This window comes from Eucalyptus grandis, chromosome 3, assembly GCF_016545825.1.
Source record: "Eucalyptus grandis isolate ANBG69807.140 chromosome 3, ASM1654582v1, whole genome shotgun sequence".
NCBI lineage: Eukaryota > Viridiplantae > Streptophyta > Magnoliopsida > Myrtales > Myrtaceae > Eucalyptus > Eucalyptus grandis.
The window spans coordinates 64,710,205-64,723,690 of NC_052614.1; the positions used below are offsets into that span (position 1 = coordinate 64,710,205).

At 38.9% G+C, this 13,486-nt stretch overlaps 1 protein-coding gene and 1 pseudogene across 1 annotated transcript; one reads left to right on the forward strand and one right to left on the reverse strand.

Moving 5' to 3' along the window:
• The first annotated feature begins 3,672 nt into the window (after window positions 1-3,672).
• On the forward strand, window positions 3,673-4,107 carry LOC108957172. Its single transcript, XM_039309925.1, has 2 exons — window positions 3,673-3,898; window positions 4,013-4,107. Exons 1-2 carry the CDS (start codon window positions 3,673-3,675, stop codon window positions 4,105-4,107), a joined length of 321 nt encoding a protein of 106 aa, XP_039165859.1.
• Window positions 4,108-4,882: 775 nt separating this feature from the next.
• On the reverse strand, window positions 4,883-7,200 carry LOC120291484 (annotated as a pseudogene).
• Between the last annotated feature and the right edge of the window lie 6,286 nt (window positions 7,201-13,486).

Here is a 13,486-nt window from a genome sequence, read left to right on the forward strand (position 1 = left end):
ACATAATCTTGAGGCTATAATTATTTCACGGAATATATAACATTTCTAGAAAATATTCTAAGAAAGTCATTTTCTAAAAAGATGACGATATTTTCCAGTATTTGATTAAAACTTGAAAATGAACTGAAAAATATTTTATTTCGTTTCTTGTGAAAATATAATTTGATTTTCTTAAATAGACATACAATATTCGAGCTTTAGTAATTTACACATGGGCAATCGCGGAACCGAACACAGGCACTAGGGTCTTAGGTCTAGCCTTAGCGGACCCAAGCATGGGAATCGGGGTTCCCGGGCTCAACCTTGATGGACCCATGCACAGCCTTTGTGGACTCGGGCACGACCTTTGTGGAACCAAGCTCAAGTGTTGGGGATCCGAGCTTGGCTTTGGTGGACTCAACCCTGGGTGTTGAGGTATCGAGTACGGGCACTAAGGCTTTGGGCCTGGCCTTGATGGACTCGAGCACAAGTGCAGGGGTCCTGAGCTCGGCCTTGATGGACCTAGGCAGGGGCGTTAGAGATTCGAGCACAGACATCGAGATCTAAAGTTGAGTCTCAATGAACTCGAGCCCAAGCCAGGGCGCCAGAGATCTAGTTCTGGATAGCGAGGTTTGGGAACAAGCGATGGGATCCCGGTGCCCAAGCATAAAATTTGGGTCCAAGCATTGATATCTAATCATATTTTGAAAAATGATTTCTAATTTTTTTAAAAGATAAAATCATTTTCTTGAATCTAAAGATTGGTTTTCCATTAATTAAGAAAACATTTTTTGCTAGCTAATTTTTCTGAAGAATGTTTTTCGCGAAACATACCTAACTTGAGTTTAGGTATCTTTCAATTAACTTTGACAGGTTGAATAATGCTATTTCAGACAAATGCAAAGTATTAATACCTAAATTTTGACAACTCAATTAGTTGTTTACCGCATTAAAAAATGAGGGATTAATTTTTAACCCGTAAACAAAAATATTAGAATTAAATTGCATAATATATAGTTTTAGGAGCATTTATTATTATTATTATTGCATTTGTATTGGACCGGTGACGGCTGGATTTAACTTAATGGTTCGAGCTTTAATTTAACTAGTTGGACTAAGCTTACGGAGAGAGCGAATTGGCCCGGCCCATGGACATTATTAATGGAGTCGAGAATTGCACATGGGTAATGTTTAGAAACAATGGAGGCCGTGTATATTGCAATTTCAACCACGATGTAAATCGTGATAGGTTGTCGAACCGATTGAATTTGGTCCAATGAAGAAAGCGGAGCATTAAAAGTAATTTCCTTGGATATTCTTATTCTAGCAATGTTGTAGGAATATCTGGGCAATGAATGACGACCAGAACCAGAAGTTTCACATCAGCTTGCGAAGGAGAATGAGACTCTAAATATTTTCTTACAAAATTGTGGAATATACTTCATCGATTCCTTTGTGGTTGCGTGTGCACAATCTTGAATTTTTGACAATTAAAAATATGAGTCTTTCCTTTTTACAAACAAAGCGTTTATTCTCAGCACAATATATGGAATCAACCAATTCGTGAGCTGATATTTAGTTGAAAGAAATAAAATCGATAGAGAATATTCAGCATGCACGATCAAAAGGAAAGAAATATGGACGAATCGCCAAAAGATGGACTCCCCGTCAAAATGAGTGAAAAAAAGAGAGGACAAATCATGATATCTTCTAGGCAATTAGAAGAGGAAATAAGATTTGCTTTCTTTCGTCGTAACCCAGCCCTCTGACAAGGAACTCTTCACGATCAAAGCAAGGGGGGCCACGCGTTGAATATATGGCCACAATATAGAGAGAAAACACATGTGTGAGAGAGAGAGAGAGAGAGACGAGGCCATGATCCATTGCAGCGCCTCCTCGAGGTCATGCACGAACTGTTCCCTTGAGATCGTATGGTGCTGTCAAGGAAGCAGCCACATCCGAGATACACACGACCACGTTGAGAGGGCTTCACACAGATTCAAAGAGAGAGGGTCTTTCTCTCTGGGTCGACTTTAGAGGCCGCACAAGCATAAAGGGACACAAAGAAAAAGCCAGTCCAAACCGCATATGAGCACGCCGCAGCAGCACGATCGTGTCCGAACCATCCCTGGCGTCGCACGCAAGACACCATCAACCATTGCCGTCATACTCTAAATTTCATGGGCTCTCTTCGAAACTGGCAAACGCCAGCCTTGTCTTGTGATTCCTACAAACCCAGCGTCGACTAGTCAGGCACCAACGTGAACAAAAATATCCCTTGGGAAAATTTTCAAACTGAACAAGGTAATTTTCAAATTTCATAATTTCCAAAAATACTAAATGAAATAAATCTTAATAAGATAACTGTATGAAATATTAATAAATAAAAATAAAGAGGTTAGTGCTAATTAAACCGTGCCAAACTTGCGCACCACATGCAGTTATTGTGGGTCTAACCCACGAGCCATTCTTTTTCTTTAAACAAACTAGAAGAAAAGTTGCCCATCTCCTCCCAACTTTCTTAAGTGAGACATGAAAAAATCACCTTTTATTTTTTTTACAAACAACCAACCAACAAAACAAACGACCAACGTCACAACGCAGCATGGAATCTTGCAACCTATATCCTCTAAACAAGATCCACCACATTGTCTCCGGTTGTCAACCTAGGAAACAGCTGATATGCTGATCTTTATCTGATGAAAATTACTTTGCCGAAGCATCAGGACACCGTCCTTCTGCAGAATCAGTCCATCATGGCTAGGCTGTCTCATGCTTTTCTCAAAACGATAGAATCGGAAACAACCGGCGTGCTTTCAACGAATCAGCACCCCATAGGGACATGAGCATGCAAGGGATCAACAAATCGGTTTAACATTAATTACGGCTCATGTCAACATCTGTTTTGGTGCACTGCCAACGCACCGTATATGTGCTTTCAGTATTTGAACATGCTGAGAAGTGCCTATTAACAACTCCGTTAAGTCAGCTACTTCATTCCTGGTTGCTGAAGTCTGAAGCCTGCATAGTGAGAGAGACAACGACCACTAAAGATTTAAAAAACACTACTAGGCGGGATGATTGTTTCTCTTGCTAGTAGTTGAGAATTGTGATGACAGGAAAATATAATTTTCAGTTCCTACCAAATGAAGAATACATTTACAGGATGACTATCTAAAGTAGAAAAATATCAATCACAATCAATTGGAATCAATTAAGAAAAATATACAAAAACCCTCTAAATTAATTACAATCAATCGGAATCAATTATTTTCTCGTGTCTAAGTTTATTAGTTTTCATTTAATCACATTTATATTGGTTGATTGTCGAGGCTCGTCATTTTTAAACAATTATTTTTCTTTTGGGCCTGCATGATTCCCGTGCCACTTCCAGAATGTCTCTTCACAAACTGACGAGAAGTGCTCTGAGTATATCCCACATGTTCATGGGACCCCATAGCACCCGCCCACGAACATCCACTGACCAACTGAAGCCAACCTATGAGCATTGTTCAACACTTATATTTTCTCGTGCACTGACAACTAATGCTTTCACTATTTCAGTATTGTTCAATCAAATGCTAAATGCTAACTGCTTAAGCCTGAAGCCTGCATTGCTATGGCCTGTGAAGCAGAGAAGAAATGGGAAATAAAGGTTAGTGCCCGAGTGAGAGGCTCCAGTCCGGACCAGATATGGCCACTTCTGCAGGATTTTTTCAACCTCCACGAGTGGCTCTCCCCATGATAGATGTGTGCTACGGAGTTGGAGGCGTATCGGGTCAGCCTGGCTGCATACGATATTCTGCTGTCATGAAAATCTCCAAGGACGGTTCGGAGGAGACGGTCACCAACTGGGCTCTGGAGAAGCTGCTTGCTATCAATCCTGTCAACAAAAGCCTCAGCTATGAGATCGTGGATAGTAATATGAATGGGTTCAAATCTTTAGTGGCAACAACTGAACTCACATAAGTGAAAGATGCTGAAAAAGAAGCAACCGCTATAACTTGGTCCTTTGTTGCAAATCCAATTGAAGGATGGACTGAGAAAGGTCTGACAGAGTTCTATGGTTCTGCTCTCCAACGCATGGCAGAAAGAATGGAGGCTGCTCTATCCACACAAGGGGCATAAATCTCACTTGTCATGTTTGTCTTTCTTGCACAAATGCATTGATAGGATATTTCCAATAATCTGGGCAACTGTGAAAGAGCGCAGCTCAACAAGTTGCACACCTTCTGTATCCAACGGCGGAAAGTCACCTATGCAATGCAATTAAATTCCAGTCTCTTCCAAAGTGTTCCTGTTATATTCCATTACCACAAAATACCACACAGAAGAAACTTGACTTGAAAAACAGTAACTTCGTCCCTACTTACAAGAATTCAAATCTGAAATTGAATGGCTCCATGTATCAACCTTCAATGTTATTTTGCAATTCAACAGACACTTTAGTCCTTCTGCAGAGAGGGAAGAACTTTTTCTAGTAATATGTGAGCCTAGAAGCCAGTTCTGATACAAATATTGTGTTTTCCAACTTATATACATGTGCAATAGCATGATTGGAGATGTGGCATCTGGCTGTTAACCAAATGATCGGAGGAACATTGTCTGTAACAGTCATCTCTTCAATTATATTAATTGATGGTCTGCAAGGGAGATAACTAACTGATAGCTGTAAATTCCTCTTCTGATACCATCCAGAATGAATTGACTGTAAACCGGGACCAACAGATCTGCCAGGAGGAAGATGACTCATCTGACAGAATGGGCTCTAGAAAATAGGCATTGTGTCCAGATCTTATAAAGCAAGAATCTGGAAAAGGTGCTTCATTCAAGCATTCTGGGGTAGCCGGCAAGTCAGTGAAGTTAATGTCCCCCACTCCTTTTCTCTTTTCATTGGAAGAAAGAGGCAATATTGGAATTAATTGCAGCTTGAAAGCCAAAATAGTGAGCTAATACATCAATTGATTCTCATAATAAATAAGAACAGACGCGAAAGGTGAGTGCTATTAATAAATCTGAAAGAGCTGCAAATAAAATAATTGAAGCAGTTAATATGGAAGAGACAAAAAGAATGTCCTATAGAGCAGACTGAAACTATGAGCAACCTGCCATAAGAAACCTTGCCGCTTTTCTCCACTAAATTCATCAGATTTCCAGTCTCTGCCTTGTCTGAAGCAGCTCACATACTATTAGCACAGTGAACGTCAATTCATTATCATAGCTTCTTATCTGACGTGATCGAGTCATTTAATGCTTTTTCCCAGTAAGAGAAAATCCAAAAGATTCTTCTTGATACAGTACCTCACCAAGATGTGCTCATGAATTGGTTTCCTTCTTATTAAGTTAGGCTAAAATCAGCTAGACACTATTGCATTGTTGGGTCTTGCAATACAAGGGCAAAAAAAGACTTTCCTCCAAACCACACAAAAACTTTCATCACTATGGCTTTCCAAAGAAGAAAAGGACACTTGTGAAGATTGTGGGAACTAAACTTTGAAAATTCCAGGGTGTCATCAACTAACCACTATTTCGCATAGTTATGAAAACCGAGAACTTCAATCTATCAACTATCATTCTGAATTTGTTGCCAAGCTATAACCTGGAAGCTTAGCAAGTCTTCTCTGCTTCATCACCACTCTCATTTCCTCCACTTCTTTCCACATACCTCTGCTGGCATAAATGTTAGAAAATACCACATAAACACCGTCGTTCCACGGTTCCAACTCTTGCAAATGCTTAGCCACCCATTCACCAATTTCCACGTTCTCGTGCTTCTCACAAGCACCCAACAGACATCCATAAATAATCGAATTTGCCTTCATCGGCATCCCTTCCACCATTTCTTTAGCCTCATCAAACCTTCCAGCTCGACCAAACAGATCAACCATGCAACCATAATGCTGTAAACGAGGCCTTATTCCATAATATTTCTGCATCATATCAAAGTAACGTTTTCCCTCTTGCACCATCCCTCCATGTACGCAAGCACTAAGTACTCCAACAAAGGTCACAAAATTAGGTTTCACGCCAGCCTCCCTCATGCAACGGAAGCATTCAAGAGCATCACTTACCAGCCGGTGCATCGCATAACCCACGATCATAGAAGTCCAGGATGATACGTTTCTTTCCTCCATCCCAAGGAAAACTTTGTATGCTAAGTCCATCCGACCACATTTACCGTACAGGTCAATAAGGGAGTTGAACATCAAAATATCAGCTTTCTCACTATTTTTTAGCCTGAAAAACATATTTGTGCAATTGAAGTGCCAAATCTAGGTCCCCAATGCTTCCACAAGCCGATGTTACACTGACCAAAGTCACGTCATCCAACACGAAACCACTTCTCCGCATCTCTATAAACAGGTCGATAGCTTCCCTGGAGCGCCCACCTTGGGCAAGACCTGCTATCATGGCATTCCAAGAACCCAACTTTCTGTCAGCATTTTGCCTTGCGCGCATCACCGAAATCTCCCGCCTTGGCGTACAAACTGATGAACCCGCTCTCGCAGAACTCATTACACTCCAACCCATGTTTCACGGCGACACCATGGACCTGCCTGCCTGCTTCAAAATCGAAAGATTGGCACACCGCCTTCAAGACAATCGGAAGAGTGTAAGAACCGGCGGAACGCCCGCCCTCGCCATGAACGCGTACACGAGCAGCGCCTTTCTCGGGGCGTCTAGCCTCGCGTACGCTCTTACGATGTTGTTCCAGTGGAACGCGACGGGATTCGAGTCCAACAAGCGGGAGCGGATCACGTGGGCGTGTATCCGGCTCAACCCTCGCCTGTCATCGCATCCGGACAAGAGGGTCGCCACCATCTTGGCGTGGGCTTGGATCGAGCTCGGCGAATCGGGCTGCTGTCGAGATTGCGAGAGGAGGGAAGCGACGGAAGACGCATTGGCTTCGTGGGTGCCGCCGTGATCGAGAGCGCAAGAGGTGGAGAGCCGTCTTCTTGAGCTGAACTTGGAGAGCCCACGTCGAAGGTGGCGAAACGAGATCATGAGCTACACAATTTCAGCGCGCAGCTCTCGAGTCGATCAAAGCAAAGCAACGATCGCCGCAAGGAAAACACGATCGGCAACGTTTGCTAATGCTCCTAGAAACATTTCCAGTACAGTCACGACAACCCCGCCTTTGTCGTTAACTTTCTGACATGAGCATGCGTCGCGCGCATAATTTTCAGAAGCGAGATTCGCTGGGTATGCTGCGACGTTTGCCCGTTCGGGTTCGATCACGTCAAAGGTCTTGTCCAGTTGTCTGAACTAGGGAGCGGGATAATTGCACGTGTCTGTTTTCGCTCCAGAGCGAAATCTTTGTACTGGATTTTTCATTTCGAAAGTATAAGACGATTATTATACTTACTAGAAATTTATGGATTAAAAGGTGATTTACAACACTAAAACCTACTTTGCTAATATAAAACATGATCCGTGGACTTTATTTGACATCTATGATGCAACAAGTTAATTCCCGAACCTTCGTTTCAATTCAAAGTGCTCATTTTAAATATAGATTATATTGCTTCCTATAAGGTAACGATTTTGTCTTAAGAGATGCTTATTCCTTTTAACAATGTTGTAATTTTGCATTAAAAGTCATACTTTATAGTTCTTCCCCTTTTTGATATAACTCCAACAAATTGCAATTCGACCAATTTTGTTGTAATTTAATTTTTAGAGTTCATAAAACCAGTCAATAATCTTGAAATAGTCATTTATCTTAAATTATCGTAAGAGAAATGAACTTCTCATTGAGGCTCAATAATCATCGGTTACTTTACATTCGGTGACTTCTAAATATTCTCACTAGTTTTTTTTTTTTTTTTTTTTTGCCGAATGATAATAATTCCGTTACTAGCCCATAAAAGGGGGCACCATTAGATGGAAAGTCCATACATAAGATAGAAATTAGAGGCTGAGGAAGAAATAAAACCCAATTAAGTATCTGAAATACGTTGGTGAAGTTTTGGGCTTTGGTCATTGCCATTTGCCATACCTACAGAGGAATGCCATATCTCCTCTTGCTGTTGGGGGTGGCTTCGTCACCGTTCAGGCCAACCGGTCATCATGGACATGAGAAGCCCCGATCGGAGATGAAATGAGGAGGAGGAGGGAGATTGATGGTGGTGAGGATGGAGTTGGTATCACTATGGATAGAGAAAGATTCTTTCCACCTAAATTTTGGGCCAAGCTTGGTCTCTCGAACATAGCCCAAAAATTTGAAGATATTGTTATTGTAAACAGACCTATTAAAATATTGTTGATGTATAAAATAGATGCAGGAGAACATTTTTCTTCTCTACAGTGGAGCATTTTTATAGTTTGGAGTGTGATTTGTTTATTAATCAAAAGTTTGGAACCTGAGAGAAAGATCTCCAGGAGCTTGAAAGATTTTATGATTGTTTTAAAAACTTAAACTTATAGATGGAGGAAAATCATATATATAGAGATCATATAAACCCATAATCAAGAAACGTGGGATGATAAAACAATTACTGACGTACAAGCCAAATTAGGAATGGCCTGTGAAATTTTACAAATGGGGGAAATAATCTGGGCAAAACTCAACTCTAATATCATGTTAGGTTTGTTGGAACTGTTTTTGAGCTTTTAAGTAGGTCTTTCAAATATGATGATATCTCATCCATCCTCATTCCTTTTACCAATGCACCAGCTTTCCTTGATCCTCTTTTCGATAGCTATGGCTAGGAATCTGTCCATACCGCTAAATGCTATTAGTGTCCTCTACTGGAGGTGAAACACTATCATGTTGCCCGACGCTTACGTTTGGTCCTTGCCATACTTACAGAGGAATGCTATGTCTCCTTTGTAGTGCGTGACGGTCACACACTTGCCGTTGCGGGTGCCTTCATCGTCGTTCAAGCCGGCCAGCCGTCATGGGCATAGGAAGCCCTGATCAGAGATGAAATGAGGAGGAGGAGGGAGACAGGTGGCGGTGGGGATGGATTTGGTATCGGTGTGGACAGAGAAAGATTCTTTCCGCCTAACTTTTGGGCCAAGCCTGGTCCCTTGAACATAGCCCAAAATTTGAAGGTATTGTTATCACAAGAGACGTATTAAAGTATTGTTGATGTAAAAAAGAGATGCAAGAGAATATTTTGTTCCCTACATTAGAGCATTTTTATAATTTGGAGTGTAATTTATATATTAATCAAAAGTTTGGAACTCGAGAAAAAGATCTCCAGGAGCTTGAAAGATTTTGTGATATCAATACCAACTGTTCCAAAAAATTAAACTTATAAATGGAGGAAGAGAGCATATGAACCGTAGTCAAAAGGATGGGGATAATAAAAGACCCACTGGTGTACAGGTTGAATTAGGAAGGGTATGTGGAATTTTATGAATGGGGGAAATAATCTGAGTGTAGAATCCAGCTCTAATATCATGTTAGGTTTTGTGAGACTACTGTCGAGCTTTTAAGTTGGTCTTTCTAACATAGTATCTCGTGCATCCTCTTACTTCTACAATCATGGAGAACCAATGCACCAGCTTTTGTCGATCCTCTTCTGAAAGCTATGGTTAGGAATCTGTCCACAGCACGAATGGTATTAGTGTCCTCTATTGGTTGGATCAGAGGTGAACACTATCATGGTGCCTATCACTTACGTGAAAGGTGTTTCCTCTCTCTTTGTTAGTCGACTGCCATATAATTTGGTCGATTTCCTCTCTCGCATTTAGTCCGTGACGATTGGTCAGATCTTAAGATGAAAATTTAAAATTATACCCACCCAACCCACGTCTCTCTCCTTGACATAGCTTGGGAGAGATCATTCTCATGAGATGACCTTACATGCGATGAAACTGGTGCGGAAGTGACCCCAACATGTCCATATCTTTAAGGATTTGATAGACTCCATGTGAGATTTTTTAGACTATAGTGTTTAGATATTTATGTGGGATTCTCATCCTATGTGTGAGTGCTATGTTCACATTGATTATTCAATCTTACCTCCCATGTTTTTGACATGATATATTTTAAGCCCACTTTGTATAAAAAAAAATAACGTTGACATTTAACATAAGATTTGATTTAATATATTGGATGACAAATGAGAGTCTTGTATACATATGATTCTGCTAGTTGATTCAATATGTTAGAATATTTGTTAGAACATTCTAAAACTGTAATTGATTATGTAATTCTTGTTATTTTCTAAAATAACTAGTTTTTTTTGTTATATTAAATTAATTATATACACATTGTTCTTAGTATAAATATCCCTTGATTGTAACACATTAGTGTCAAGTAATACAGTACTTTATTATTATTATTATTTATCAGAGTCAATCTTTTGGTCTCAGACTTTGTGTGAACTCAAGTTCTAATATGGGGACTCTTTCACATTTTTGTCCGCATAGAGCTGTGCTGTTTATTCGTGTCACCATCGCAGCATCTATCCTCGTCCATTGTCAACAGTTATTGCCCTCGTCCCTCATTCGGGTGCTTTATCCGCACCCACCACCAACACGTCTTCAAGGCTTAGAGTAGTCGCCGTCGAGTTACAACGCGGTACACCTCGAAAATCCACTCAGATTTTATTGAGCAGTCCTATCCTAGGACCTCAGTATCCTATCTCCCAATCCAGACTACTCTTCAAACACTGTTGGTGAATCAGCTTCAATGTCGAGTAAGCAAATCACTGATTAAGTAAGTAATTATATTCTCTACGGATCCTAAATATAATTAATAATGGATCAGAAATATGCTATTCGATGATACATACAATATAGCTAACTCTATCATACACAGACGATCGCACCAATTGAGGTGCCCTCCATGTAGCACTTTATTCTAATAAGGTTCAAAAAGTGGTTCCCAAGGTGTAGCACTTTATCCCATGATAAGTTCCCACCATGCACAACTAATAGTTTAAATTCGATACACCTAATACCATTCAATTGCATATCTCATATTTGATATCTACACACAAACCGATCCGGTTTACATATAAAATATAAATATATCATTGACAAATACTAAGGAGGGGGTGAACAGGTTGCACCACATAGAGTGGAGATAACAGTTAGAAAAGTAGCTTCGAATGGACTAATGGCTCATTCTCGATCATACAATACAACCTCGTACCTTTTCCTAGTCCTCCGAAAAAATCATGCCTCATGCTCTTCGCTTTATGAAAGCGTTTATGGCGTGTGAGGCGAAAGTAATGACGCGACATGTGCCCCCTTCAACTGTCTTCATTAGTGCGATTCTCGAACAAACACCGAAGACGACATTTCTCGACTCAGTGGATGACACTGTGCCAAGAAGACATGTGATGTGATCATCGTGCAACGGTTTTATCCGATTCACTTCATTAATGATTTACCAAATTCCCATAGACTGAGTTGAAATATATCGAAATTAGGCCCTATCTATTTTGCTGAAAATAAATAATTTAAATATATTTTCATAAAAACGATCACTTATATCATTTGAAATAATTAGTTAATAAAAATATTTTTATCATCAATAATCATTTATGTTTAAATATTTTCGTCAATGAATGAAAAAAAAAATTCATCTATTTATTTGTGTGAGCAAAATAAACAATTAAAAAATATTTTCAAGTGGGCAGAGGTTTTACCATAATTCACATATTTCTTGAAAATAGAAAGCAACAATCGTTCTTAAAAAATAACTAACTTTTGTCATTTCCAATTTCCCAGTCCCATTTTGGGGATTTGATATTTAGTAAATGATAATCACTACACAAGCAAGACACACTGTGTTCAAGATGATAAGTGTAACTTGATATATTTTGAAAGCCCATTTGGCTCCCATGGTATGAATTTGAATTATTAATTCCATAGCCATACAAGTAATGGAAAGCAAACAGAGTCCAATGAGAAAATCGTTGTATTATGTGGGACCCAATTAGACTTGGATGCTTTACCAGGAAAATGACACAAATGGTGTCACAACTTTAATTCGATGTGCAATACCATCTATGAACCTTTTATACATGTAATCTGGTTTTTGAATTTTGGCCCAATGGGCAATGCCGTCCTTGCATTTAGAGCTGTCAAAATGGTCATTAACCCACTTCTGAAATATTAGTAATGTTCATTTTATTCCTTAGGCCATGTGAAACCGATACAAACAAAAAGACTGCATTGAACATTTTACAAATAATTCAATGATCATATTGAATAGATTAAAAGTGCTGTGACAAAATTACATATTTGATCAAAATTTAGTGATCATTAAATCAAAATTCATGGATTTGTGATATTATTCTTTTAAGGCTAAGGCAATCTGCAACCACACAAGCAAAATATATGATGGAATTTCAAATGCATGTTTAACATATGTTATCCATTGTTTCACATGTGGTCCCGATTGGAGTGCATTGGCCCGTCATTTTCAGGACGTTATAGGAATTAATTGGACTCTCGTATGAACGCCAACTCACAATGGATGACCCATGACAACCGATGGAAAGGGGAATGACACAATGAAATGTTATATGCTAAGTTTTGTCTGCATAAATGAAAAAAGAAAGAAAGAAGCAAAAGCAAAAGCAAAAGCAAAGAGAGGATTATCAACTCGACAAAAGACAAGATGTAAGGTGGTCTTAATTCCAGAAAATTATCAAATCAATTTTAAATTTATTGTATGGATATTAAATCAGTTTTAAATTTTGTAATTTTGCTATTTTAATCCTTAACTTTTGCTTGAAAATTCAAATATACTCTCTTCGTTCGATTTTTGTAGGAAATTACTGATGTAGCAATGTGTCACATAAAATTGTTGGTGATGAGTGGACCATGATATCATCAATTTTCAGTGAAAATTGATAGAAACGACCATAAATGTTTAAGACTAAGTTGGTAATTTGAAAAATTAAGGATGAATTAGCATTCGTACAATATGTTTGTAATTGATTGAGAATTTTCCTATCTTAATTCCCCACTTCAGTATTTTTACCGTGCTAAAAGTATGAAGTTAGGAGCATTAGAAGTCCTTTGAAAAACACTAGAAGCAAAATTAAGAAATTAACAGTTGACACGTAAATCAAAAGATATAATGATAAGTCCTATAAAATTTTACATTGAAAAAAATTCGTATGATTGGTAGGTGACACCTAAGTTGGAAGACCATAATTAGGTTGCATCAGAAGATAGATTATCACAAAAAAGGAAATGCATTAAACCAAGACAAACAAAGCTATAACAATTAAATCCTAGCCAAGGGAAAACTACACCGAACTTAAACCTAAATGCCTATAAACTACACCGAACTTAAACCTACATGCCTATAAGGGGGTTAAGCGTATAGTTAATAGTTAGATGCAACGTAGCATTGTAACTACACGACTAAGATATAAATAAGAGAGAACTTGTTGCAAAAATTAGAATATTCATACTTAAATTATTACTTAAAAAGGAAATGCTTTAAACCAGGACAAACAAAACTATAACAATTAATCCCTAACAAAGGGAAAACTACACCGAACTTAAACCTACATGCCTATAAACTACA

Coding starts and splice junctions, on each gene's coding strand:
- LOC108957172 (XM_039309925.1), top strand. CDS start 3,673: ATGGCCACTTCTGCAGGATTTTTTCAACCTCCACGAGTGGCTCTCCCC. Junction 3,899..4,012: donor CAGCTATGAGATCGTGGATA/GTAATATGAATG, acceptor ATCCAATTGAAG/GATGGACTGAGAAAGGTCTG.